At 38.3% G+C, this 26,874-nt stretch overlaps 1 protein-coding gene across 1 annotated transcript; it reads left to right on the top strand.

Moving 5' to 3' along the window:
• Positions 1 to 2,455: 2,455 nt before the first annotated feature.
• LOC121961719 (carnitine O-acetyltransferase-like) lies at positions 2,456 to 23,688 on the top strand. The gene is made up of 14 exons (XM_042511779.1): positions 2,456 to 2,482; positions 9,300 to 9,572; positions 10,057 to 10,175; positions 12,157 to 12,210; positions 12,934 to 13,084; positions 14,317 to 14,491; positions 15,956 to 16,134; positions 16,439 to 16,539; positions 18,061 to 18,180; positions 20,489 to 20,611; positions 21,054 to 21,189; positions 21,377 to 21,439; positions 22,224 to 22,361; positions 23,461 to 23,688. The coding sequence occupies exons 1-14, from the start codon at positions 2,456 to 2,458 to the stop codon at positions 23,686 to 23,688; spliced, it is 1,887 nt and encodes a 628-aa protein (XP_042367713.1).
• The last annotated feature ends 3,186 nt before the right edge of the window (positions 23,689 to 26,874 follow it).

Below are 26,874 nucleotides of genomic sequence, written 5' to 3'. Positions count from 1 at the left end.
GTTAGTGACATCAAACAAGACCTTTTTGATCTCTTTATTTAGTTGAAATAGATTAGTCTCTGAGAACTCTTTACACATAAAAGCAATAATGATAATAAGAATAAGAATAAGAATAAGAATAAGAATAAGAATAAGAAAGAATAAGAATAAGAATAAGAATACTGAACAGATACACAACATGCCATAAAACTTCAGTTTATAGCCTGGGCTATTAATGGCTTAAATCACTGAACTCAACAGCCTTATATTTGGGACAGGCATCTATATGGTATTTGCTCTTAATTCCTTTCCTACAAAACTGCTATTGTGTGTATTAATTCATACTCACAATACAATACTCAGAGGGTTTTACAGTGTACGACATCTCTCTGCCCTTAGACCCTCACATCACCCAAGAAAAAACTCCAGAAAAAAAAAAAAAAAAAACCTGTAAAGGGGGGGGGGGGGGGGGGGGGGGGGCAGCAGCAATAGTGGAAACAGACTCATGTCATATTACAATAACGATAGGTGTGAAATTATCAAATGCACTCTATGGTGATATTGTGGGTGTTGATAAGAGTCTCATGCATATATTGATAGGGAGGTGTCCAAAGGCACGATCACGGCATCGGCGCAACCAGGCCCAAGATCACGATCAGGGCGAGCGGGGGGTACAGTGCAGCCACAGATATCACAACGATCAGGCACAGCCAGGGTTGCGGCCAGGATCCGGGAAAGCTAGGAAACAAGGGAGCAGGAATGCTCCAGAGAGGCAACGGGATTTGCGTAGTGCAGTTTAACAGAACCAAGGTGGTGAGCAGTAAAAAGAATAAGCACTCACGATCAGCAATTACGACTTAATATGAATGCCAGAGAGCAGTAATAGAAAAGAAAAAAAGAGAGAGGAAGCAGAGCCAGAGTGTGTCTTTTCTTCTTCTCTTCCTCTTGTACACCTTTGTGTTATCATGTCATTGTGCTGTCTTTGTTCTGACCTGCTGAGGGACTGCAGATGTGAATTAGCTCTAAGCTAAAATCTGATATGGTGCATCAAATGGTAACATTTATGTTTTAAACTGTACATAGTCCCTTTAAAGAAATAAAACAAAAATAAATAAATAAACTTGTGCAGCAAAGATGGACATACAATCTAATTTTTTATTCTACCTTTTGAGACTTGGGCAAATTGGCTTTATTTTATTCAAGAACATGAGAAGATAATAAACAAAAAACAGTACAAGAAAATTACCAGAATTTTTTTTTCCGAACAAACAACAACAAAAAAGTGAGAAAAAAACAAGGCAAGAAATTACTTGAAAGAAAAGAAAAACTTAAAAATTATAATAATTCTGTAAAATAATTTAAAAGATGTAATTATCGTAATTATGGATATAGCTCACTGGACATTTTTCCTGAGCTTTTTTCACAAATGCCATAAAACTTCAATGAATAGCTCAGACTATTGTTTGCTTAAACCACTGAACTCAACATGCTTATATTTGGGACAGACAACTATATTGGACAGGTTTTTAATTTCTTTTCACATAACGTTGCTCAGAAAAGATGGAAATAAAATCACACTGTTCTATTCAACCTCTTTTTTGTGTCTCTCTTGTTCACTCTGCCAGTATTAATTCTACTTCGGTGTTCATGGTTTCAGTAAAAAGAACTGAATGATTGAATGGTAAAGAATTTTACCAAGTTAACCATGTGTGTAGCATGTCCATACTGACAGGAGCTGGTTAGATGCTTAGATAATAAAAGTTTATTGTCTAAGCAGGTAACAAACATTATCACCAGTGGGGAGTCAACAACCAGTTTTATACATCCAAAGAACTGCTATAAAATGAACTGCATGGCAACCAGACTGAGCCTCTGACTGAGACAGCCCTTTATTTGTCAAAATGTGTCACCATACTGGGCTAGTGAAAGAGACTGGGCATCTTATTGGGACTAAGCTTAAATTATATGATAATAATAATGATGATAAGTTATATGATAGGGTTTTACATCTGCTAATCTCTGTTTTGCATCTTTCTTGTTTACAGTGCTGATAATATTGTCTTCTTTGGTGCTCATGGTGTCAGTAAAATCAACTGAATGACTCTCTCAACTCTTCTTACAGACACGCGCACACACACGCGCACACACACACACTCGTTTACTTATGTTAATTTATGGAATATTGTTTGTGTTTGGTTAGTCATAACTACCCCTGTCAGACAAACAATGTAAGTATGGGGGGATGAATATACTTTCGCATGCTGTCAGTTGGTGACATCATTACTGTGCAACACAAACAAACTTTCTCGACTCTTTATATTCAGTTGAAGTAGATTAGTCTCTGAGATCTAGCAGTAGAGTTGTTTTTACCAACTCCTCTCATATAACAGAAACTTCATCTATCTGTACCTTCAAAAACCTTAAAACAAGTTAACAGAGTCCAGGTTTAGTTTTTGGGAGTTTCTCTAAAAGCACAATGTTGAGAGTTTGCAGCAGAGCTCTGGTAAGTAAATAATAATATTTGAATATATATATATATATATACATACACATGTGTGCATGTATATGTCTATTTGGTCTTAAGACAGTTAAAATAACTTGTTAGTAATAATTTACAGTAATAATTATAACAGTATTACTATGCCACTATCATACTCATGATAGTAGGATTGATGTATTGATATGGTTTGTGAGCAGATTAGAGGAAAAGAAAGAAGGAGAGAAAAGGAAAAGGGAGAGAAATTAGATTAATAAGCGACATACAATGAATAAGATTCGACAACATGAATGCATAATCAATACAAAACATTGTTATTTTCATAATCACCATCACAACATCACAAAGACAATATGTAATAGTGATAATGTAAAAGAAATGACAATGGTAATGTCCATGATAATAATAACACCCTCCTACAACAAGTCCAACAACAGGGACAGGAGGGAATGTTATATACAAACATAATTAATTAACAATTTAAAAAAAGGAAGGGGAAAGAAAGAAAAAAAATCAGAGAGGGAAGGTGTGGACAACCCATCTCTTGGGGATGAGCAGAGTTTCACTGGGTTGAAAGTCTGGTAGAGAGATGTGTGTGTATGACTTTATATGCCTGTGTCTGCGGTTATGGGTATGTCTGAGACTGGAGATGTAAGCTGTTTAGTGGTATTTGCGTATAGTGGAAAATGGAGTTTGAGATTAAGGTTTGTGATTACTGGAGTCCACGTTTTCATTAACAGTGACATTTGTTTTCCTAAAAAGTAGGCTGTTTTTTCTGTAGATATATGTTCTGCGACAGGATGTAACCAGTGGTTGATGTTTATTGTTTGGTTGTTTGTCCAGCTTGTAAGGATGACCTTCTTGGCAATAGCTAGGGCAACCATTGTGGGTTGTATGTTTTGGTGGGAGTTCAGTCGAGAATGGGTCCCCAAGTATGCACAAAGAGGGAGACCCACCCAGCAGGGAATATTTACCAAAACATTGGCCAACATTACCTAAAAGCTGCAATAATGTTTTAAAGAAAACATTTTAATCTAATGTTCAGAGAACGTTTCAAGGATGTTTATCAATTCAAATAATGTTGCTTTAAGGTTCAATTCTGAATAAGATGTAACATTTTAAGTGCAACATTCTGAGGATGTTTTGGTGATGTTACGATGTGACAGGGGAATGCTACCACCGAGATTGTTGAGAGTTTTTGTGTAATCTTAAACCAACGGTGCTGTACAGGTAGACAGAGCCAAAAGGCGATGAGGTTGTCATCTATAGTGCCTAGAGTGCATTGTGAACATTAATCTATGTTGGAGAGACCCATTTTATGCAGTTTTTTTTTGAGTGATGTGTGCTCGGTGGAGGAGTTTGTACTGGATCAATTGCAGATTTGTATTCTTAGTCATCTAAAATGAATTTCTACAGACTTTCATCTATACTGGACATTTATTTATAAGTGCTAGAGGGAATTCTGGTGGTTGCACAAAATTTCATAATCTGTTCTGCTGGGTAAGGAGGTTGAAGTGGATTATTTATACAGATTTTGACTTTCAATGACTGATTTTACATGTAGGTATTAGTGGAAGTTTCCCCCTCTAACACCCCTCCTCTGGATCAGGTCCTTAAATGATGTGTATGTGTTGTCTTAAAATAGGTGGTGGAGATTTCTTTTGTTTCCTATATGCCAACATGCATTGGAGATTTATTGAGCCGAAAGTCCGGGTTGTGCCAGAGAGGTGAGAGTCACTTGTAATTTGCTAAAAGGCTATTTGCACATGATGTCATGTCAACCTGAAGAACTGCAGATGAGGGGCAAGATGTGATTTCTGCATGGAGAAGTGCTATAAAAAAGGTTTGTGCTGTTCAAAGCTGAGCCAACCAGACAAATTGGGGGGAAAATGGTTAAAATCTGGGAAATAAAACAGGCTACTTTCTACTCCCGAAAGAAGTGACACATAAAGGTGAGAAGTTTTAAAACACTCATGGAGAAACGGCAGCAGACATGGATTAAAGCCTTTGTCTAAAGTCTGAAGGAGTGGGGTCAAACAAAGCTCAAATATGCAGTGACTGCTTTGTTTTGCTTCGCCACAGCCCACATTTTCAGCGGTGTTTCTGAACACCTATGAGAATGGTTGGCCTAGGAGAACAAGGTAGAAAATAATAACTACACTTAGCCAGCTAGCGCATAATTCACTTTTTCTCCATTCCAAACTATTCCCAACTGGTGTTCTTCACTTCTTGCCCCCATATAACTTTTGCAGGTCATCTGGATCGCATAATTGAAAACAAGCTATGTCAAGTGTCATCCACCAGGCTGTCACAGTAAAGGCAATGAGGGAGTCTTTGAAGCAGTTAGGACATTTGATATTTACGCTGATAAAGGGTAGATTAGAAATGTTTATGTTTTGCACTGCACCTGTTCTAATTTGATCCAAGATGAATGAGCCAGGTTGACGTGGATCCTTTTAACAAGATATTGTAGCTGGTTTGCAAGGTAATAGTGCAGAAGACTGGGTGTATCTAGCCACTGGCAAAATGTTTCTGTAGTTGCTATCTGTCCTATTAGAGAATGGGAAGGTTGGACCATCATTTAAGGTCATTGATGATTTTTTCTACTAGCTGTGTGAAATTGAGGTGACTTAATTCTGATGGGTAGAGAGGTTGATGCCCAGATATCTAAACTTACCAGAAGAGAAAGAATGGTGTTTATCTTGGGTTGCAGGATTCCATAAGTTCCCTGAGATAGGAAGAATAGTTGATTTGAACTGGTTTACAGTGTAACATGACATGAAAAGTAATGAAAGAGATGGATTACTTCCTGTAGTGAGTTTTGTGGATCTTGACGGTAGAGTATGATATCATCTGCATATAAATTGATTTTGTGTTTTATTTTTGATGCTTAAATTCCTTTCTCGTTATGGCTCTGTCGGATGGCAAAAGAAAGTGGTTCAATAAAAATGACAAAAAGCAAGGGTGAGGTGGTGCCCCCATGCAGTGTGAACCTTTGTGATATGATCCCATTAATGATGACTTTGGCTGCGGGAGTATTGTATAGTGTTTTTAATCCAGTGAATGAACAGTTCCCAAAAACCAAGCTTTTCTAGAATTATGAAAAGAAAAATCCAATTTACTTTATTAAATGCCCTGTCTGCGTCCAGTGAAACTATAATAGTTTTTACTTTGACACCTTGTGAATTGTTGAATAAATTTAGGAATCTTCTTAAAGTTGTGAGTGGAATATTGTCCTTTGATGAAGCCAGCCTGGTCATCAGCATTAAAGATGGAAGGATTTTTTCCAACCAGGATACTAGTGCCTTGGAAATTGTATTAATGTCTGTGTTAATAAGTGATATGGGCTGGTAACAGGAGGGAAGAGTTGGGTTGTTGACCAGTTTTAGTAAGACCTTAATAGCTCCAATGTTTATCTGTCAGAGAAAGTCATGATTCTTCTATGTCCTGTTTGTCTACTTTTTGTTTTTCTTTGTTTTGTTTTCATCTTACTCTTCTTCTTCTGGCAGAATTGACTGTCCAATAGGCAGTGGCATTGCCAGGAATTCTGGGCCCCATGACAACATAGCTCATTGGGCCCCATCACCACGGCCCAAGCCTACCCTGCACAATTGTTATAACCACACCTGCATTACCCAATGGCCCATTAAAAGCAATACATAACATAACTTTGTTTTACACCCCTGAAAATTGTGGATAAATAATCACAAGAGTTAATCTAATATTTCTTAAGCAAGACCACTAGAGGCATTTAAGTTTACCTCAACACAAAACACCCCCCCCCCCCCCCAAAAAAAACCCAAATTTCACTGCCTTTACATAGCAATAATGAGAATATGCTTTTTACCTGCCTACCATGCACAATATTGCCCTTCAGACTACCCACCTCTTTAAACAAGATTATTTGAAGCCAAGTGACATGTTGAATAACGAGGGCTAATTTGGTATAATCTAACCCCTCAAAGTGAAAAACCTTCAAAAACTACAGTTTACTTTCAATCAGATTCAGCCTCACTTGATGCTATGACCCTAAAATTGTAATTATTCCCCTCAGTTCTTAGTTTACTTCTTTAACACTAACAGAAATAATCTTACTTAAAATTAAATACACCTTGTTTGTATGGCAATAGCAGGCTTTTAAAGCTAGCGCAAAGTCAGTTATATCATATGAATCTAGAGATTTTAACGAATCCTTTGATACCAAATATGTTAAGCTAGCTCACTGAGAAATTAGCTAAGTATCGCTCCAAAGGTGACTGTCTTTACGGCGAGGTAATAAATATAATGTCATATGAGATTGTACCTATGATGCTGAGTAATTTATGAATATAACAAACTTTTATACAACAGTTAACTCCAACCAAGCAATTTGATTGGTTGAGAGGCATTCCATGAGTGCTGGCATTGGACTATAACATCACTGGGACTGGTAACTTTAACTCTGCATGTATCACTCCGCTTCATGGCCGTTCAAAATCTGTTAATTAGTGTAAGAGTCAGGAAAGAGTGAAAGTGGGATATGTTTTAAAAGTGGGATCTGTTTATAGTATGGTGTAAGCATAGGTTCAAACAGCTAGTTGACGCTGTTCAAATAACTATCAGTAGGTCAGGTTGTGGGAGGAAAGAAGAAGAGGAGAGAGAGAGAGAGAGAGAGAGAGAGAGGGGAGTTTGGGGCGAGCAAGAAAGGACAGGAATTTTGAAGTGTGTCTTGAGCTGACTGTACATAAACTAAAGTTACTAAAAGTTATCAGGAAGCCCAGGAGGGAGCAGCTGTGACGGACGGGTTTTGGTGAACCGCCGTTCACTGGGAGTAAGCCAGCTGTTACAGATGTTACAAGGATGTGCAGTGAGACAAGGACACACTCGTCTGAAACTATCCATAGCTTGAGAGATATGACACGACACACACACACACACACACACACACACACACACACACGCACACACACACACACATACACGTGCTGTCTGATACGAGACTCGAGGTGACGGAGATCAAGGCAGTGATTGGACACACACTGCAGTGACAATCAGTCTAATCAAACTAACTCATCTGAATCACACAAAGTGTCTGTTAACTGAGACTGATTTCACTGAAAAAAAGAGATAAATATTCATGATACTAAGCATCTGGTCTGTGCATACCGTTAAGACCGAGCTAACACAGATTAGCAAGCAGCGTGCAGGAAAATATTTATGCGTTGCTAGGCAACGGCTGTCACTATTTGTGTCGGCGGCAAGACCCCAGGAAGTGCGCCACCCTCTGAAGCAAAATTTACATAGTGGCCAAAAGTGGAACTACAGCGTCATGTGATGCACACTGGCCCAGAAAGACTTTTCCCCATTAGCTTAATGAGACCTCCTTAAATCACTGGATAATTTTTTTTGAGACATGTTGACTTTTCAGAACACATTTTTTAATAGCCATTATTAAAAATATTAAGTCCTAAAGATATAAAATGCACCATTTTTCGAATCAAGATTTGGAATTCGGTATTTCTCCAGACATAAAATGAATGCGTATAGGACCCGTGGGACTCTACCATGTGCGCATGTACCTTCGTACCGGCTGCAGTAATGGCTATTTTTGAATCATAATTCATCATTTAAACTACCGGTTATCAATGAGCAGCGCTGAGCACTAGTGACAGTACTGAACATAGTATTTTTTAAAGTTGAGCTGTGCAATATAACAAGGCACCACCTTTTTATTACCTTTCTATGGGCACAACATTTGATTTCTCTGGTCGAGATTACGATATGATTCCCTGATGAGTTGTATGTATATGTGTGCGTGTGTGTGTGTGTGTGTAAAGAGAGATAGATATACTATTATCTGATAATCACGTAAATATTAAAACCGACAGCACCGCTGTCGTTATACCGCCGATTAGCTGCTGTTGCTAATAACCTAAGCTACTACGAGAGCAATGCTCGTGCATGGGCGCTCATCTGTGTGAGCGAGCCAGTGAGTCAGAGTCAATGCTCGTCGTTAATCACTTCTACACATGCTCTATGGGCCAGTAGAGAATGAGGCCCTGCCTCCACGGCTGTATCCAGACTTCCTTATAATACATCCATGGTTGGCGGAGCCAAAAAATCATTAAATAAACAAACAAATCATAATCTGTTGTCGCTTGTTACTATTAACAAATAAAAGATGCTTGTAGAACTGTTGTATAAAAGCAATATCACACTTGAGATTGTGTGATTATCTTCGGCACTCGGCCTGCGGCCTTGTGCCTACGACCGAATCTCAACCGTGATGATATACCAGCACAACATCACTCCCTCTCATGTGATATTGATTATATATATAAAACGCAAATATAATCCAAGCTAGACTACTGCTGGCTGACTGCCTTGAATCTAAATTGCTGGTATTCGCTTAAACCATTCTTAAACTGTTTAAGTTGTGCTCACCTTTCTTTTGAAAGAAAGTTGTTAAATGCACTTTTCCCTCAGCTTGTTTCCTTTGTTTCTCTTTTCTTCCTTTCCTTTTTTGATCCTCACTCATTCTCACACGTGACTGACTGCTGACATATCAATCCAGGCGACCAGCACAGGGCGGACTAAACCATTTTGCGCATCTAGTAGGATTTAGTAGGGGTGGGAGGGGCCTCTGAGAGAGACTCCATATTTTCTCCAGAAAGGAATTAATGTTTAGTTATTTATTCAGACAATTTTAGTTAACTTATTGCAGTTAAAACTTAGAGAAAAAAAATGAAAATACCCCCCCCCCCCCCCCCATTTGATCAAGAGGAAACATGTCATTTTTATGAGTTATAACATACAGGGACATTGTTGTATCTCTCATATAAAGGTGGGGATGGTGAAGCCCTATAACTTGGTGAGACCTGTATCAGTGACCCTGGTTGCTAGCAGAAACCTGTCCCATCAGAAGGACCTGCCCAGTCAGCCTGTCCCCCCTCTGCAGCAGACTTGTGACATCTACCTCCAGTACATGGAGCCCATGTTGGAGGGGGACGAGCTGAAGCGAGCAAAAAAACTGGTGGAAGAGTTTCGTAGAGAAGGAGGGGTCGGAGAGAGACTGCAGAGAAGCCTGGAGAGGAAAGCAGAGAACTCTGAGAACTGGGTGAGTTCAACAACTACACCATCAGCTGTAGACACATCTACTGAGAATGACTTCCTCACAGATTCTGTACTTATTTAGCTCCTGTCTACTACTAAATCAGGGGCTCGTTATGCAAATAATTTGATAACACCAATAACCTCAAGTGTTACTGAATTATCCAAAACTGAAACTTTAAGGATTATAACTTTTGCAGCCAGGGTTCTTGTCATCATGCAAGTTCACCCGCCTACACTTCATGCAGCCCTGAAAACAAGGGAAAGAGGATGTTACTGCTTTTGCTTTATGTAAATAGGAACCATCTTTTACTTTGTTTGGTCACGTACTTTCATTCGGGCATTTTTTGCTGTTTCACCCTTAATTTGGAATAAAACATTGTCCAGAAACATTTCACATGGAGTAAAGGACCTAATTACTCTTTTATACATATTCATTGGACTGTCTATTCTGTAGGTATGTGTCACTTATAGTTTGTAACTGTTTCTAGATTACAGAGGAATTTTTAAAGATTGGATTTATGATGTCGCGAGTCAGTGTGGTGGGTACATCAGGCAATGGGGGCCTCTTTCCCCGAATGGACTACAGAGATAGGACCGGAAAAGTAAGGTAAAAAGACACACACATACACATGCTCAGTTTGTGTCCAGTGGATGACCAGAGGTGTACCATTAAGCGAGATTGGTGTCTTAACAAGGTATCTTGAGTCCAAATCTGGGGTTTCCCATTATATGAAGGTGGCTACATTTTAACTTGGCTTTATCGCCATGGTAACTTATGAGGCAAACTTAACCTGGTTGGGAACAGATTATGTTCCAAGTTTTGTCTTGAAATCAGCTGAAAAGCTCATTTAACTGCTTCTTTGAGGAGCATCACTCTATAATCAGTGTCAGTATATAAGTCATACAGACTATCACCTGCGAGAAACGGTAATGAATACACTTTATTCAAATTGTTGAGCCGAATGTTAAATAACAGTGATGTAGAAAATCTGAGGGAAAATATTGTTTGTTTGTATATTTTATTCACACTGTTGTTGTTGCTGTCAATTCAATTCAATTTTCAATTCAATTTTATTTATAAAGCCCATTTTCACAGCACACAGTTTGTCTCAGAGGGCTTTGCAGCATACGACATCCTTCAGCCCTTAGACTCTCACATTGTCTAAGGAAAAATGTCCTCCAAAAAACCCTGTAACAGGGAAAAAAAATGGTAGAAATCTCAGGAAGAGAGACTGAGGAGGGATCCCTCTTCCAGGACGGACAGACGTGCAATAGATGTCGTAAATAACAATTAAATTACAGTAATGACAAAAAGGAAAGATAAAGAGAGATGAGAGAGAGAGTGACAGCAACCTCAGACAGGACCACAGCAACGGCACAACCAAGACCACCATCAAGGCGAGCCGGAGCTATTGTATCAGTGCAGCCACAGGCATGGCCAAAGGCAGGATCACAGCATAAGCGCAGCCATCACCACGATCCAGGAGCAGCCAAGATTGCAGCAAAGATTCGGAAAAACTACGAATCAAGGGAGCATAAATGCTCTGGAGAAAAAACTGAGTGTAATGCAGTAAAAAGCCAAGAGCGTTTGCAGATGGAGGGAGCAAGAGAAGGAAAAAGGAGCTAATCGTATTCTAGAAAGTCCCCCAGCAAACTAAATCTATGTCAGCCTAACTAGGGGCTAGTCAAGGAATTACTATTATTATGTGTTTAGTGTCCTTGTCCACAGTGACTCTCCAAAAAGCCTATATAAAATGACTGTGGCTTTAAACAGGATTACATTAACTTACATATGAAATGTGGTGTAATTCTTTCAAACCATGCCATAGTGCTATCACTGCTGATAATGTTTAAAAGCTTAGTTCTGATTTGCTGAAGTTCGTTTTACTGTGCTGGTATATTACAGATAATAGATCTGTCTGTTGGTATTTTTCAGTGATAATATTTAATCAGTAAAGTTTATTTTTCTTTGATTTGTCCAAAACTAATACGTCTCCTTCATCACAGGACAGTGTCAGACCTAAACATAGTTTTTGATTATAATGTTTAAATCTGTTGCATCAAGGTACAAGTTTCAGATTGAGTTAGAAAAAAGACTGATAAAATTAATAAGCTATACTAACTTGTGCATTCACACAATTCTCACAATTCATCAACAACATCATTTTCTGCCAGCATTTGTTTCTGACTCGAACTGAAGCAACAGTGTAGTTTTTCACGATAATACTAATATTCATATCCTGTAAAGGTGGAAGTGGGTGGCTGGTGATCGATCATTTTCAAGTCAAATGACAAAAGCCCAGAGTGTCCTAAACAAATAACTGTATTTAAAAGCTTTCTCTTGATCAATATACTGTATAACTGTGCAAAATAAAACTCTTCAACTCTGTCACTTTCTTAAGAATGAAAAACGATATGAAGTTTATTTTGGATTGGCCCTAAAACTTTAATATTTGGGTTTTGGGAGATCAACCTATACAAGGGATTAAAGTTAAGAAATCTCAGCCTGTAATTCCAATGATTCCTTTATAAAACTGTGGGAGTTCTTTTCAAACATTAAAATGAATAACCATGTTTTCCCTCTTCAGGTATACTGCCAAATTCATAGCATCTACAATGGAATTAAAGAGAAAGATTGACAAGTGAGTACTGACTTTAAATGCTCAAAAATGAACTATTATATTAAATAAGCTAATGAATCTATTTGCAGTTTTCTCTTACAAACATTAAAAAGCAAAAGAAGCAGTTAAATTACACATAAACGGGTGTTTCAACTGCTGCCTAACTTAAGGCCTTGCTTTTTTACATGACATTTTCAGCCAGAGATATAGAAATCAGTTTTCTGAAGAATTTGACTGAAGTTTATTTCCAGCTAAGGTGTTTTTCGATAAACTATGATGGAAAGTTAAACTTAGACCTATAGAAGTTAAACCAAGTTTAGACATTTGCTCTCTGTCTTTATAAAAACACTCTTACTTGTGCATTTTTGTTTGAGTCAGTTTTAGTGTTTTTATTTTGAACCAAAAACTATAAGTCATATTATTCAGAAAAAAAGAAATTACTAAACCTGAAAACTGGAGAACATGGATATCCACAACAGTTTGTTTTCATTCAAACTATATAAAGAAACACTGTGTGTCCATCCAATGCTGTATCATAGGTGGCTCACTGCATCAATGCTACCCTCTAACTGTTGTCGACCTTCTTCATTTCTCCTATATAATCTCATATTATGTAGGTCAAAAGACTAAACTTATATCAACATTGGAGGAAGAGCTACTGTGCAGCTTTAAGAACATCAGTGGTGAAAATTTTAAATGTTATTTAATGCCTGACATATTGTTTAATGTTTGTATGTTTTTCAGTAATACACTACCAGATGAGTACCTGAGAGGGAAGCCGCTGTGTATGAAGCAGTATGAGCAGCTGTTTTCATCCTGTCGTAACCCTGGTCTGGAGACGGACACTTTGGACTACTACACTGACCAACACATTGCTGTAGTACACAACGGTCATGTAAGGAACATCACATTTGTGAAGTACTAAACAGTTGTGAGGAACAAGTCAAGAATCTGTGCCTGAGCTTTTCTGTGACCAGTGTTTGTTACAAAACCGCCAAGAATGCACTTACAAATTGTCTTAAGAGCCATTTTAAGGGGTATTCCTATGGCTTGTGCATTTAGGCTCCAACCATGAACCACAACATCCCTATTATGTGCTGTACCATACACTCTCTGCCTCCTCTTGTTCCCTCTCATCTCCCTTCTGTCATTGTCAAACCCTAAAATATCATAAACTGCCAACTGAGTACTGAAATAACCCCTTTCTTAAAACTGAAAGTGGAGAGTAAATTAAATTAAATGGCAAGTTCAGCTTCAAAGCCTGACCAGATGGTTCTCTCCACACCACCAACTATGTTTGCATTGACTGTCAATGTGAAGTAAGTTACCTCTGGAGTATGTCTCAGATACAACTTGCTGGCAAACCATACAACTGATGCAGAGCGCCCTCCTCCCCTTCACCAAAGGCTGAGCATGCTGGATAGTTTGCAGTGGACCTGCACTTAATGCAGGTAGCCAGACAGTGAGACAGTGGTAACTGTCATTGTTCTGGATAGTTGCAGTAATATTATACGTACATTTGCATACAGCAAGCATATTTCTCCACTCCTATATTGATAAGAGCACTAAAAACTTGAAAAAAAACTTTAAAGTACATTTAGATCAAATGTGCCGTTAAATATAACAATATCCTGTAGTTTAAATATAGTAGGCTAAAACTGCTTTATGTTAAACAGTCATATCTAAACATGTTCCTGGCCTTTGTCTCTGCACTGCAGTCATTTAAAATATCCCCAAAACTAATTTTAACCAATTTAAGTGAAATCAGCAGCTCTCTAAAATTAAAAGAAATTTCAGTGTTTATCATTATTTTAGTGTTTATTTGTAAGTCTGCAGGACAGAGAAAATGAGTGCTTTAGTGACATTGATGTAAAACTGACTATTTCTATTATTATAATCAGATGCCTGAAAAACCTAAGGCTGAGCAAAGTATTCCAGGCATATCTCAGTTTATGAACCAGGGTTCACAGAGATTTATGTGCTTTGATAATTTGCAAGTTGTAATTAACTTATAATATGACCACTACGTCATTTAGTCACAGGTAACCTGAGGCCTTCAGAAGCCTGAGTGTCATTGCTTAGATGGTAATGAAGTCTTGCTTCCATGTTTCCTCCCTTTGGATTCAGTTCTTTAAGCTGGAAGTATACAACAGTGATGGGAGTCCACTGACAGTGGATCAGCTCTGTGTTCAGCTGGAGAGGATCATCGACTCCTCACCAGAGACGAGCATGGAGCCTATAGGCATCCTCACCACACAGGGCCGTGACAGCTGGGGCAAAGCCCACCACAACCTCATCAAGGGTGAGAACATTTCTGCTCTCATGCAAGTCAAACTAAACAACTGCTGACCTAATAATTGCTGACAACATATGAAATATCTTTGTCATCATTATCATGTCAACAGTAATGCATGCCAGAGTGGGACTCATTTTCAGCCAGTGTCATGGCTCAGCCACTTTTGGAGGGTCTGGGAGGATCCTCCCCCAGGAACAACAAGCTCTAATTTGATGCTTTTTTGTGCACTTTGGCACTTTATTTGCGTTCCAAGTACACATCATGAATTTAGGAAAGTTGAAATGTGTACCTCAGAGAGTGTCAAAACTGGGCGTACCATTATTATCAAAAATGTTCTATTTATGTTAACAGTGTTGCAGAGTAACTAATCTACTCAAGTACTGTACTTAAGTACAGCTTTAAGGTTCATGTACTTTAGTATTTACATTTTAAGCTCATTTGTGGGCTACTTCCTCTACATTTAATAGGCAAATATTGAACTTTACTGGCTGCTACATTGAAGTAATGAACACATTAATGCATCAATACTTAAAATATATAAGCTGTATTACTCTGAAATGGGCCATTCTGCATAATAAAAAACTTACTGTTATTTCTGGTGGGCTATTTCAGATATACTTTTATTGTAATACTTGAAATTTTACTTCAATAGTAGTTTGAATGTAGGACTTTTACTTACAACAGTATTTCTGCACTGTTGCTTCTTTTACTTCATTGAAAGATATGTTTTAGCTCGTTTTGAATCCACACCCTAACATTATGCAATGTGACTTCTGACAGAAAATGTTAGTTGGTTCAATCTAAAGAGAACAGCGGCACACTCTTCTGTTAGTTTGTCCTGGTGTGTTGCAGTACTGGATGGGGAAGGAGTCTTGTAAACCTCTCTGATTGGTCATGTCTGGCCCCCCATTGGGGTTTAAGATGCCTATGTTTGGCATTCGGTGGCACATTTGGGGAGGTATTGGTCTAGAAGGCTACTGAGGTTAAAAAGAGCATTTCTAACATTTCCTCAAATGCCCTTTTTCTTCATTTTATTATTTTATTATTTTTTATTGTATTATCTACAGGATTTTTTAACACAACAAGGTGGGTAGGAGCTTGCAAATTATTTGACTTTGCTCCACAAGGAAATTTTGTGGGGAATGAAAGACAACATGCATTGGATCATGCTAACATATTCAAGAAAAATCTTTATTTGATAGGTATGATGCAGTTAAACATAGTTTCATACAAAGTATGAAGCTGATGTGTTGCACAGAGAGTTTAAAGCTACTGCTAATTTCCAACTCTTAGGCTGAATCAGTTTTATGCATTTGTTGAACTTTTCACGTAACATACAAAAACTTCAATGCAGTTTTACATAGAACTCCAAATGACTTAGAACATGTGATTGACAACAAATATCTATGATGTTAAACTTTTGTACTAACATGATATTTGTTGTGTGTGCATGTCCTTGTCCATGTTTAGATAAGACCAACAAGGAGTCACTGTCGGCTATTCAAAGCAGCATCTTTATGGTGTGTTTGGATCAAGCAATGCCCCCAGTGTCTGATGAGATGTATCGCAACAGTGGTTTTTGTCAGATGATGCATGGAGGAGGCAGCCAGTGTAACAGTGCAAACCGTTGGTTTGACAAGGGGATCCAGGTAATATAACACACCTGCAAATTATACATGACTAGAAAGTACCATAAAACATGCTGATTTTGGGATGTTTTTGTTTTTTTTCCTGGCACAAGCACTGGGGAGCGATATCACTTACCAGAAAACACACTGAAGGTGTGGCAATAAGCAAGAAGCCATTTACCTTATGTTAACAGGAGCCATATATATATATACATATATATAAAATGAAGTAGACCTGAACTAGAAACAGACTCACAAGGAGTTGGGATGTAATGCGAAGTGTGTGTGTTTTGTTTGATTGTTAAATTTTAAATCTTTTTTTCAGTTAATTATCGGAGAAGATGGGACAAACGGTGTGAACCTTTCAGGTGCCTTTGCTGATGGTGTAATCCATATGAACATGGCTGCTTATGTTGTGGAAGGCATGTAAGTAGACCATAATGAATTGGTTTCCGTAAGTACAGGTGTTTCGATTTGTTGTTTTAGCGATTGATAGTTCAGGCATTAGGCAGAGTGTACAGATAAAGCCCAGGTGGAGTTAAAGTCTTTTTGATTTTGTCATGTCTAAAGCCATCAAATTTGTGACTCAAGTCTAACTCAAGTCCAAGTCATGGGACTCAAGTCTACACCTGTAATAAAGCTGTGCAAAGGTCTGTGTCAGTTTAAATTCCTACTGGCTACTCATGGCTACTGGTTTCATGGTCTTTGTCTTTATATAGTGGCTTAAAGTGGTACCATACTGACACCAGGCCATGAGCTTAGTAACACTATATTATAGCCTCCCTATGGTATATTCTGGCAATGTAAAGTATCTCAAAAAAGTGAGTACACCCCTCGCATTTTTGAAAATATTTATTGTATCTTTTCATTAGACAACACTGAAGAAATGACACTTTGTTACAATGTAAAGTTGTCAGTGTACAACTTGTATAACAGTGTAAATTTACTGTCCCCTCAAAATAACTCAACACACAGCCATTAATGTCTGAACCACTGGCAACAAAAGTGAGTACCACCTTTAACATGAGACATTAGTACATTACAACAACAACAACAGTACAACATTAGTAGCATATACATATTAAATCTTTTTCCAGCCTGCCATCTAGCCTAGACTTTAGAGTGCAGTGGAAATAAATCATGTGGCTTTATTGCAATCTTTTAATGAATTTTAGCACTGTGTGCATATTTTTGTGTTTAATTTATCAAAGAAAATCAATCAACCAATCAATCAATCAATCAATCATGCAGCAGACAGCTCGGTGCATGGCTGTATTGCACCTCTTCTCCCACTAAAGAGCGCAGTATATCACCAAAATACTAAACTGGCACAAGCAAAGGAAAGAACTTGTGCATGTGTTTCATTGTGTGACTGCATGTATGATCCAATTAAATTTTAAAAAGTATACAGAATTAGTGCAGTCAAAAGAAAACTTTATTCAAAGTTTTGGATATGGCAGGCTGCGTCTAGATTAGCATCAGTATTAAATGACCACATAACTATTCCTACCCTCATCATCAGATACAAACTTCCCTATCTGGCATGACATGACAATGTAAAGTATCAAGGATCTCTATTGTGATGGGGCTTTCTCGAATTTTGTTGGTCTGCGACTCAGTGTAACCTTTCTGAGCCCTCTAATCATACATTCAATTCAAAACAGTCCCAAACCAATCTACAGGATCTTGACTCCAAGCATCATGTAATGAGTCAGTATAGCCTATCATTTCAGATCCTTTGTTGGCTCTTGGTCTGTTAGTTATAGGACTTTCTTTCTGTTGAATTCCATTTTGTTCCATCCAATCTATTTTTATTTATTTATTTTTTTTAAAATCTTTTAAATCTTTTTTTAATCTTATGCCACAAATTGATCAATGGACTGACTGACTGACTGACTGACTGACTGACTCATTGATTGATTGATTTTCTTTTGTGTGTGGAAACAGGAAAAAAACAGACGTGACGCAGTCTCCCATGGAGCCATTACCTGTGCCCCAGAAATTACACTTCAACCTCACACCTGAAATTAAGATGGACATTGAAGAGGCCAAGCAGCACATGGACACGTGAGAGCAGCTTTTAGTTGTAACAGACACCCAGTGAACAGAATGATGATTAAACCCAGAGCCAACACTTTGGAAAATCTTTCTATGATATCTGCTACAGACAGCATGAAAAGCTAACGTGCTATCCATCTATTTTCATCCACTTATGCGGGGCTGGGTAATGGAGGCTGAGCACTCCAGACATCACTTTCCCCAGCAGTGTTTCCTTACTCCTTTTGGGGGATCCTGGGGCGTTCCCAGGCCAGATGAGATATATAACCCCTTCAACAGGTTCTGGGTCTGCTCTCCACTCAAAGCTTTGCCTTGTGGCTCAGCTTCCTCTTCACCATGACAGTTCCGTGCAATGTATGCATCACTGCAGATGTCACCCCAAACTGTCTTTCCATCCCATGCTTATTTTTACCCTCACTCATGAACATGACCCTGAGATACTTGAACTCCTCTACTTAAGGCAATCATTCTCTCACAGCCCAGAAGAGGAAAACCCTTTTTGATCCAGTCTCCTTTTTTAAAATTAGGAACCACCACCTTGGTCTGCCACATCACAGGCACCATATTTGACACTAAAACGGCATGTCAGCCAAGATAGCCCAACAGTGTCCAGAGCTTTCAACATCTCAGGACAATTCTTATCCACATCTGGCACCTTGCTGAGGCACTTCTTGACCACCCAAGCAACCTCTGCTAGGAGAATGAAAGTTCTCCCAAGTCTGCAGACTCTGCTTCCTCAAGGCGTACCACAAGGTTCTGTGCTTGGACCAATCCTTTTCAGTTTATATATGCTTCCCCTGGGCAACATCATGAGAAATCACTCTGTAAATTTCCATTGTTATGCGGATGATACGCAGCTGTATCTATCTATGAAGCCAGATGATGCTGATCAGTTACCTAGACCACACGCATGCCTTCAGGACAAGCCTGGATGAGCTGCAATTTCCTGATGTTAAATTCAGACAAAGCTGAAGTTATTGTTCTTGGCCCCAAACACCTCAGAAACTCCTTTTCTAAGAATATAATTTCTTTAGATGCCATTGCTATTGCCTCTAGCACAACTGTAAGGAAACTTGTCCTTATATTGGGTTAAAATCTATCTTTTGCCTCCCATTTAAAACTGCAAGGAATGCTTTCTTTCACTAACATAGCAAAAATTAAACATATTCTTTCTCAAACAAATGCCGAAATTTAGTGCACACATTTGTTACTTCTAGGCTCGATTACTGTAACTCCCTATTATTCGGTTGCCCCAACAAGTCTCTGAAGTTTCTCCAACTGGTGCAGAACAGTGCTGCACATGTACAAACGGGAACCAAGAAAAGGGATCATATTTCTCTTGTTTTAGCTTCTTTGCACTGGCTCCCTGTAAAATCCAGAATATGAATTTAAAGTCCTCCTCCTTACCTACAAAGCTCTGAATGGACAGGCTCCATCATATCTGTTGCAGCTCATAGTTCCCTATCAACCCTTAAGAGCACTGTGCTCTGAAAATGCAGGGTTACTTGTGGTTCTCTGTAGCCAGAGCCTTCAGTCGCCACACTCCTCGTTTATGGAACCATCTTCCAGTTTTGGTTAGGGAGGCAGACACCGTCTCCACTTTTAAGGGAAGACTTACGACCTTCCTCTTTGATAAAGCCCTGGTTAGGCTGATGTAGGTTTTGTCTGCCAGGGGACTTTCTAGGATACACTGTGGCCCTTTTTCCTTCTCTTGCTCCCTCCATCTTTAAACACACACACTTGTTTCTTTACTGCATTACACTGACTCGGTTGACTCTCCGGAGCATTCGTGCTCCCTTGTTTCATAGTTTTCCCAGATCTTGGTTGCAATCTTGGCTGCTCCTGGATTCTGGTGATGGCTGTGGTAAGGCTGTGACCTTGCCTTTGGCTGTGCTCATGCTGTGGCTGCACTGATGCTATACCCCCCATTACAGGGAGTTACAGGAGTTTTTCCTTAGACGCTGTGAGGGCAGAGGGATGTCGTATGCTGTAAAGCCCTTTGAGGCAAACTGTGTTTTGTGATAAGAGCTTTATATATAAAATTGAATTGAATTGAATTAAGTCTTAAAATTGTTAGAATAAAAAGTAGCTGCTGCTCATTATGGCTGTACAGTAGCGTCCTTTCCCAAGAAAGTGGGGTCAGAAAATTCAGTCTGATATGGACAGATATAATACTACATAAAGTGTGTAATGGGCCACATTTGCAGAGGAGAAAATGTATATTTTACATAGTTTATACGTTTATACTGCAAACATCTGTCAAACTACTTTGAAAAGTCTCACTGTCCAGACATTTGTCCCATTTCTACCACCACAGACTGGCCCAAAACCTGGATCTAAGCTCTACTACATTTAAACACTTTGGAAAAAATGTCTTAAAGACCTACAAGGTGCGCCCCAATGCTTTTGTCCAGATGGCGCTACAGCTGGCCTACTACAGGTGAGGTGATGAAAAGTCACGTGGAGATTGCTTGTCATTGTATGCAGCCTATTTTACACTTTACATCATTAACTAAGGGGAACTAGAGAGCTTCAAAGATTATATAAAAAAACCCAACCCTGATCATACAGTCAGACAGTAACAGAGAGTCCTGTAAAACAGATAAAATGAATTCACACAAATTTCAAATGCCCCCAGATTGTGTTGAAAATGTGTGCATCAGAGATCAAGACACAAAATAATCACAGACAGTTCATGGACAGGCTCATCAGCCAAAAACTGGAGTGACAGATAAACAAACAATTTTATCAACGTAAAATGGTATAGTTTGTAAAAGTGTTTGCTGAGCTCCAGTATCTGTTTGACTGGTCAACAAGCTTCAGGGCTGTGTATGTTGGAACAAAAATTTTGCCTAAAAAATGTCTCTCTTTTCTTGTGTCAGGATAAACCAGCGTATCTGTCCCTCACTGGAATATGTGTCAATGCGTGCATTTAAACTAGGGCGTTTAGGTTACATGACTTCAAATTCACCTGCCTCAGCCACCTTTGTCAAGGGCTTTGATGACCCTAAAATACAGGTAAAAATACAGGGAACCTCTAATGCAACTTTAACATAATGTCAATGTGTATCGAAAAAGTGTGCTGACTACAGAGATACTTAGATTGGTATTGATAATGCTATTGCTGCATAGCAGTCAGGCTAAAAACACCAACCACCTAAAAGTGATAAGATGTAAATTTCTCTTTTCTTTCTGTTTTGCACAGAACCGAGAGAAGGTTGATTTATTGGAGAACGCTTTAAAGTCACATGCATTTTACACTGACATGGTGAGTACCATTCACAGCACCATTCAGTACTGCAGTTCAGTGTATGTCCAGTTTCTTTTGTTTTCAGTGAAAGGATAATGGTAGTTACAATTTTATATTCCTACTTCTATTAATACAGGCAGAGCCCTCTACTGTGCTCTATGGGTATTCTCTCCTCCAATTACAGACACACATTTCCCCACTATAAATCTGCATAAATGTAGTCAGCCAATAAGAACACATACAGAAGGGAATACCACGATACTGTCTGTCATCATACACTGGATTCAGAGAGGGGCGTAGGGTCGGTGGGGCCTCTAGGTAGAGGGCTCCATCTTTGCTAACAGAACTATGGTAACACTATCACAACATATGTTGTATCTCAGATAGCCCTCTACTGGACTCAGAGGGTACAGTGAGTGGAGCCCCATGAATGAATGCCTTGTTGCAACTGTAACCAGTAGTGTTTAAGAGGGTAGCCCGAGTTTGCGTGTCCTGGTCAGTTTCTCCCTGTAGAGCTCAAAAGTTCCCTATGGAATTTTTAACCACCATTAGTACTTTGGATCAATGTTGTGCATGTGGATCCCCATGTCATTTACATGCAAGGATGACTTGATTATATACGGTGCAGTTTTCAAACTTGGAGGAAAAGTCAGGTACACAAATTCTGCACGAGGAAGAAATGGAATTTCCCACATTTGTAATATTTTAAGGATATTCAACATGATCAGATACATAGACTACACATTAAACCACATGTGGAAATCAACTTTGTAAACAAATTGAATATCCTCCTTTTGAACAGGCAGTTAGAGGCCAGGACATAACCTGCCACTTCTGGGGCCTGAGGCTGCAGGCTCTTGAGGAAAATATTCCCATACCTGATATCTTTACAGACGACTCCTTCGACAAAGTCTTTGACACCAGACTCGGTACAAGTTATGTAAGTATTGAAACTATGACATAAAAATGAAAAGACCAAAATATTGCACCAAAGATAGCCAAGCTGATTGCTCTGTAGTCTCCAACAAAATGGTTAACAGGTTAAATATTCTCAGCAGCACGGGCAGAAGCTACCACAAAATAAATGTTTCTTTTGTGGTAGCTTCGGCTCATGCCATACATTGTATTTGTGACCATGTTATAATTATGGTGTAGGTCAAAACGAAAAAAACCACACACTATTTCTGGTGCACGGTCCTTACCACTGTGTCCTTTGTTTTACTGAACATCCAACATGCAGCAGCTTGTTAGAAAGTTAATACTGAAAATGCACAGAAATAGTCATTGTTTTGTTTTTACGAAAAGTGCCTGAATACAGACTGTGTGCCAGCTGCATTTGGATACCAGAGTGTAGCTTAGGCCGCACACTGATGTCCAAAACCAGGTAACTGAGCCCAAGATATTAGTTTCACTGTTTTCACTTACTGACAAAAACAAATAGGCCTAATGAAAACAAATAAAATATTTTGTTGATCACACAGCTGATGGATAGAGCACAGTGACAGAGGCATACAAAAAGCAATTTTTCCTCACAGCATCTGAACAGTCAAATGTTCAGTAGGTGAAAGTGACTTCCTTAGACTTCTACAGAAGACTTTTTTTAGTGCCTATTTTTGTCAGACTTTAGATGGAATTCTTTATAAGTACGATGACACGTCACTCAGTCTCTCACCCAGCTACTCTGCTGCTTTCCTTGTTTTCAGGGGCAGATGTAATGATTTGGGGGCCTTACTTTGAGTTCAACCATTCTCTAAGTGGGAATGATGGTGTGCTGTTGGCAGTTGTAGAAGAAGTTATGCTGTTCTAAAGCCTCAGTGTAACTAATATAGACAATTGCAGGTGATGAATTGCAGGAAATTTGTTTTACATTACAGTTTATTTCTGGGGAAGTACATAATATACACATATGTCATGCCCTTGCTACTGTGCATACTGCACCAAAAGAATATTCTCTCTATTTTATAGAAACACACATCAGAGGTCTCAGTACTACAAGATTAACTAACAAGTGCCTTTTCTCTTCTGTCCCTGTTCATCAGGTAATAAACCCATCTGGAATTCTTCCATGTTATGGCCCTGAAAAACCTGGAAAATATGAAGTGCTCTACAGTATTAGGGAAGATCACATTGAGATTACCATTGCTGCTCTTAAAACTTCTGAGACTCAAGGAGAAATTTCTAATGTAGGACATTTTGCCCAAGCTGTGGAAGGTGCACTGTTGGACATGAACACCCAGCTGGAACAAACTAGAACAACAACTAACTAGAACAAAAATCCTTATTGCAGACAGTTGGATAAGATCAGTGTCATGTCTGCTCTTGAACAGCATTCTTTTGAACAAATTACTAATAAATGCCATACTTTTGTTATATTGGACCAAGAACATGCACCATGAATTCTGACATTTCCAAACTAATTATTTGCAAATGCACCATGTTGTAGAAATGTCTCCATTAAAGTGTATTCCAAAAATAAGTGGTGGTCTCTCAGAGATTTAATCAGAATCAGAAGCATTTTACATAGGTAAAAGTCCCAACCAAACATCATCATTTTCTAGTATTTCTAAAAGTATGTATTAAAAAGTCATAGTAAAAAAAAAAGAAAATGAAAATCTAAAAAAAAACAAAACATAGTATAGTATGTCCTCAAAACTGAATAAAAATGTCAGAATCAGAATCAGAATCAGAAAAAGATTTATTGCCAGGTATAGTTAACACAATACGAGGAATTTGTTCTGGTGGGTTGGTGCAACATAAATATAGAGAAAAAAAAACAAAAACAAAACAAAAAAAAACATAAAATAGAAGATACAAATATGAAATAAAAAATATAAAAAGTACGAGTCTAGCAGTGCAAAACACAGTATACTATGTCGTACAAAAATGCATAAAAATGGCACTGCATAGTTTGGCGTCCAACATAACATGAATTCATCACTGTAAATGTTTTTAAATCTGTCATTAATTTTATTTCAGTTGGAAATGTGTTCCAAAGTTTACAGCCTACAGCCTATAGTCTACAATATTGTATGTTACAGTTTCCGTTCACCGTGCTTCTTGTTACTCTGTTGCTGTGCTGTCTCTGAACATAGGTTCAGGGGCCAGATTATTGATACACTTAAATTTTGGAAAACATAATTGCACATAACTTTGAAAACTAAAAAGGTTGTACTTTTTTAGTATGTGGCAGTGATGCCAGTGGACAGTTTTTTTGTACATTAATTTTGGAGTACATAATAAACTATGACATGTTTAGGAATGTTTGGACGACATACTATCCTAAGAAGTTTTAATGCATTTTTGGACGACATACTATACTATGATATTTTTATGCATTTTTGGAAGACATACTATACTGTAACGTTTTCAAGCATTTTTTGGACAATGTATGACGTTTTTATCCATTTTTAAATGTCATACTAAATTATGACTTTTATATGCGTCATTGACCAACATACTATACTATCACATTTTCTGCATTTTTGGAAGACACACTTTGCTATGACATTTTTATGCATTTTGGATGACATACTATACTATGATATTTTTATGCATTTTTGGAAAAAAAAAAAAAACAACACCAAAATAAAAAAGAGCAGAGGCAGAAAAATGACTTTATTTCAACTTATTTCAGGTTGAAGAGCCTCTTCACGGATACTGGAAGGCATTATTGTTGTTGGCATCACTGTTATTGGCATTATTTATTTTCTTCTTTATGCTTGTTATGCTGATAATTGAAGAATCATGTTAACACATTACTAATGTTATTGTTTGATTTTTAACTGTAACGTGATTACTGACTTAAAAACAGTAATATTCTACATTACTGCATTACAAACAAACATAATGTGATAACAAGTTACTTACACTCAACACTGGGATCTACGGATGTGAAGTCCAGCAGCTGCTCAGCGTGCAGCAGTTTAGCAGCAAGCAAGCAAGGCTAGCTGCTAACAGCCACTGCTTTATTACTGCCAAATTAGAGGTCATAACTCACACTAGGCCTGGACAATAAACCCAAAATTTACTGATACCGAAATTTATGACGATAACCAACGGCATTTTGTCCATGTTGGTATATTTGGTGTTTTTTTAAAAAAAAGAAAATAAAAGTTGGTTTTGGTTGTGTGTAGGTAGGCTATGTTCTCGTGTCCCTTAAAGACGCTGTACTACGTCAGAGACATGACTCCACCCCATCCAGTCTGTAACAAACAGGGAAAGAGAGGTGAGGAGATGGAGGGTGGTTCAAAAGTTGTAGCAGCTGCTGCGGCGGCTGAGGTAGATGACGGTGTGGTCGAGGGAGAGGGTAAGCAGCTTGTTCACTGCTGAGTTGAGACATGTTAAGCACTTTGCAGCCACATCCAATCTCTGGTCCAGTCGCACCATGGACCCACATATCAGTCTGACAGTACATTACATCGACGACAAATGGAAATTGCGCACCATAGTGCTCGAGACCGCATATTTTCCATCTGATCACACAGAAGAGATGGTCGGACAGGGCTTAAGAACGATGCTGTCTGCATGGGACATCAGGGAAGAGGACCTCGTCGCCATAACATTTGACAGCGGCGCCAATATTGTGAAAGCTGCCCAGCTCAATGAATGGACGCGTGTGCAATGTTTTGGGCACCGGCTGCACCTGGCAATCGGTAAGTGCGCAAATCTCAATGGGGATATCTTTTGGTGCTGACCTGCTGTTATATGCTGTGTTTTTGTGTGTTCAATTGTATAATGTAGGACATACTAAATTATTAAATTATGTCTTTTCGCCACCTAATAGAGCTACAGAAGTAACGTTTTAGCTATAGAATTACAGTTAAATGGCTATAGCTATTTTTCCTTCTCTTAATAATAATAATAATAATAATAATAATTATTATTATTATTATTACAGGTCCTCGCAGATGACAAGGCATCAAGGCATCTTGTTCCAAAATGTATGTAACCATCTCATTTGTGAAGCCTGTCCTACACATACTCTATTCTAAGCTCTTTGTAATATCCATATTTAGAATTTGTTTATGAGATTGCATTTTTAATACTTGCAGGATATTTAAGTTATTTTATACTTTTAAATGTATTCAGTCGTTCTCATTTCAAGTAATCTGTGCTTATTAGCTGTTCAATAAATCTTAATTCCCAGTCTTTGTTCCAGTATTTGTTCCAAGCTAAGCCAATGATTTTAAATTTAGTATTTGTAGTATGGATTTGCTGTTTGGTTTAAAGTTATTATGTATTTTTGTATTTATATGTATTTATGTGAAACCAAGAAAGTCCTTGGATGCAAGAAAAACTAAAAGTACTTAATTTGTATTTTCTTCATTTATTTTCAGACAGTGTAGTTTTACAGTCCTTTACAGTCCTTTACAGTGGCAAAATAATTGCAATAAATAGGTCCAGGGGAGTCATACTATCAATATAACTGCCAGAAGACTTTTCTTTCGCGCAGG

The sequence above is a fragment of the Plectropomus leopardus genome, chromosome 22, assembly GCF_008729295.1.
Source record: "Plectropomus leopardus isolate mb chromosome 22, YSFRI_Pleo_2.0, whole genome shotgun sequence".
NCBI lineage: Eukaryota > Metazoa > Chordata > Actinopteri > Perciformes > Serranidae > Plectropomus > Plectropomus leopardus.
Note: the sequence above shows the minus strand (reverse complement) of the source record. Positions and strands in the feature narration are given on the sequence as shown.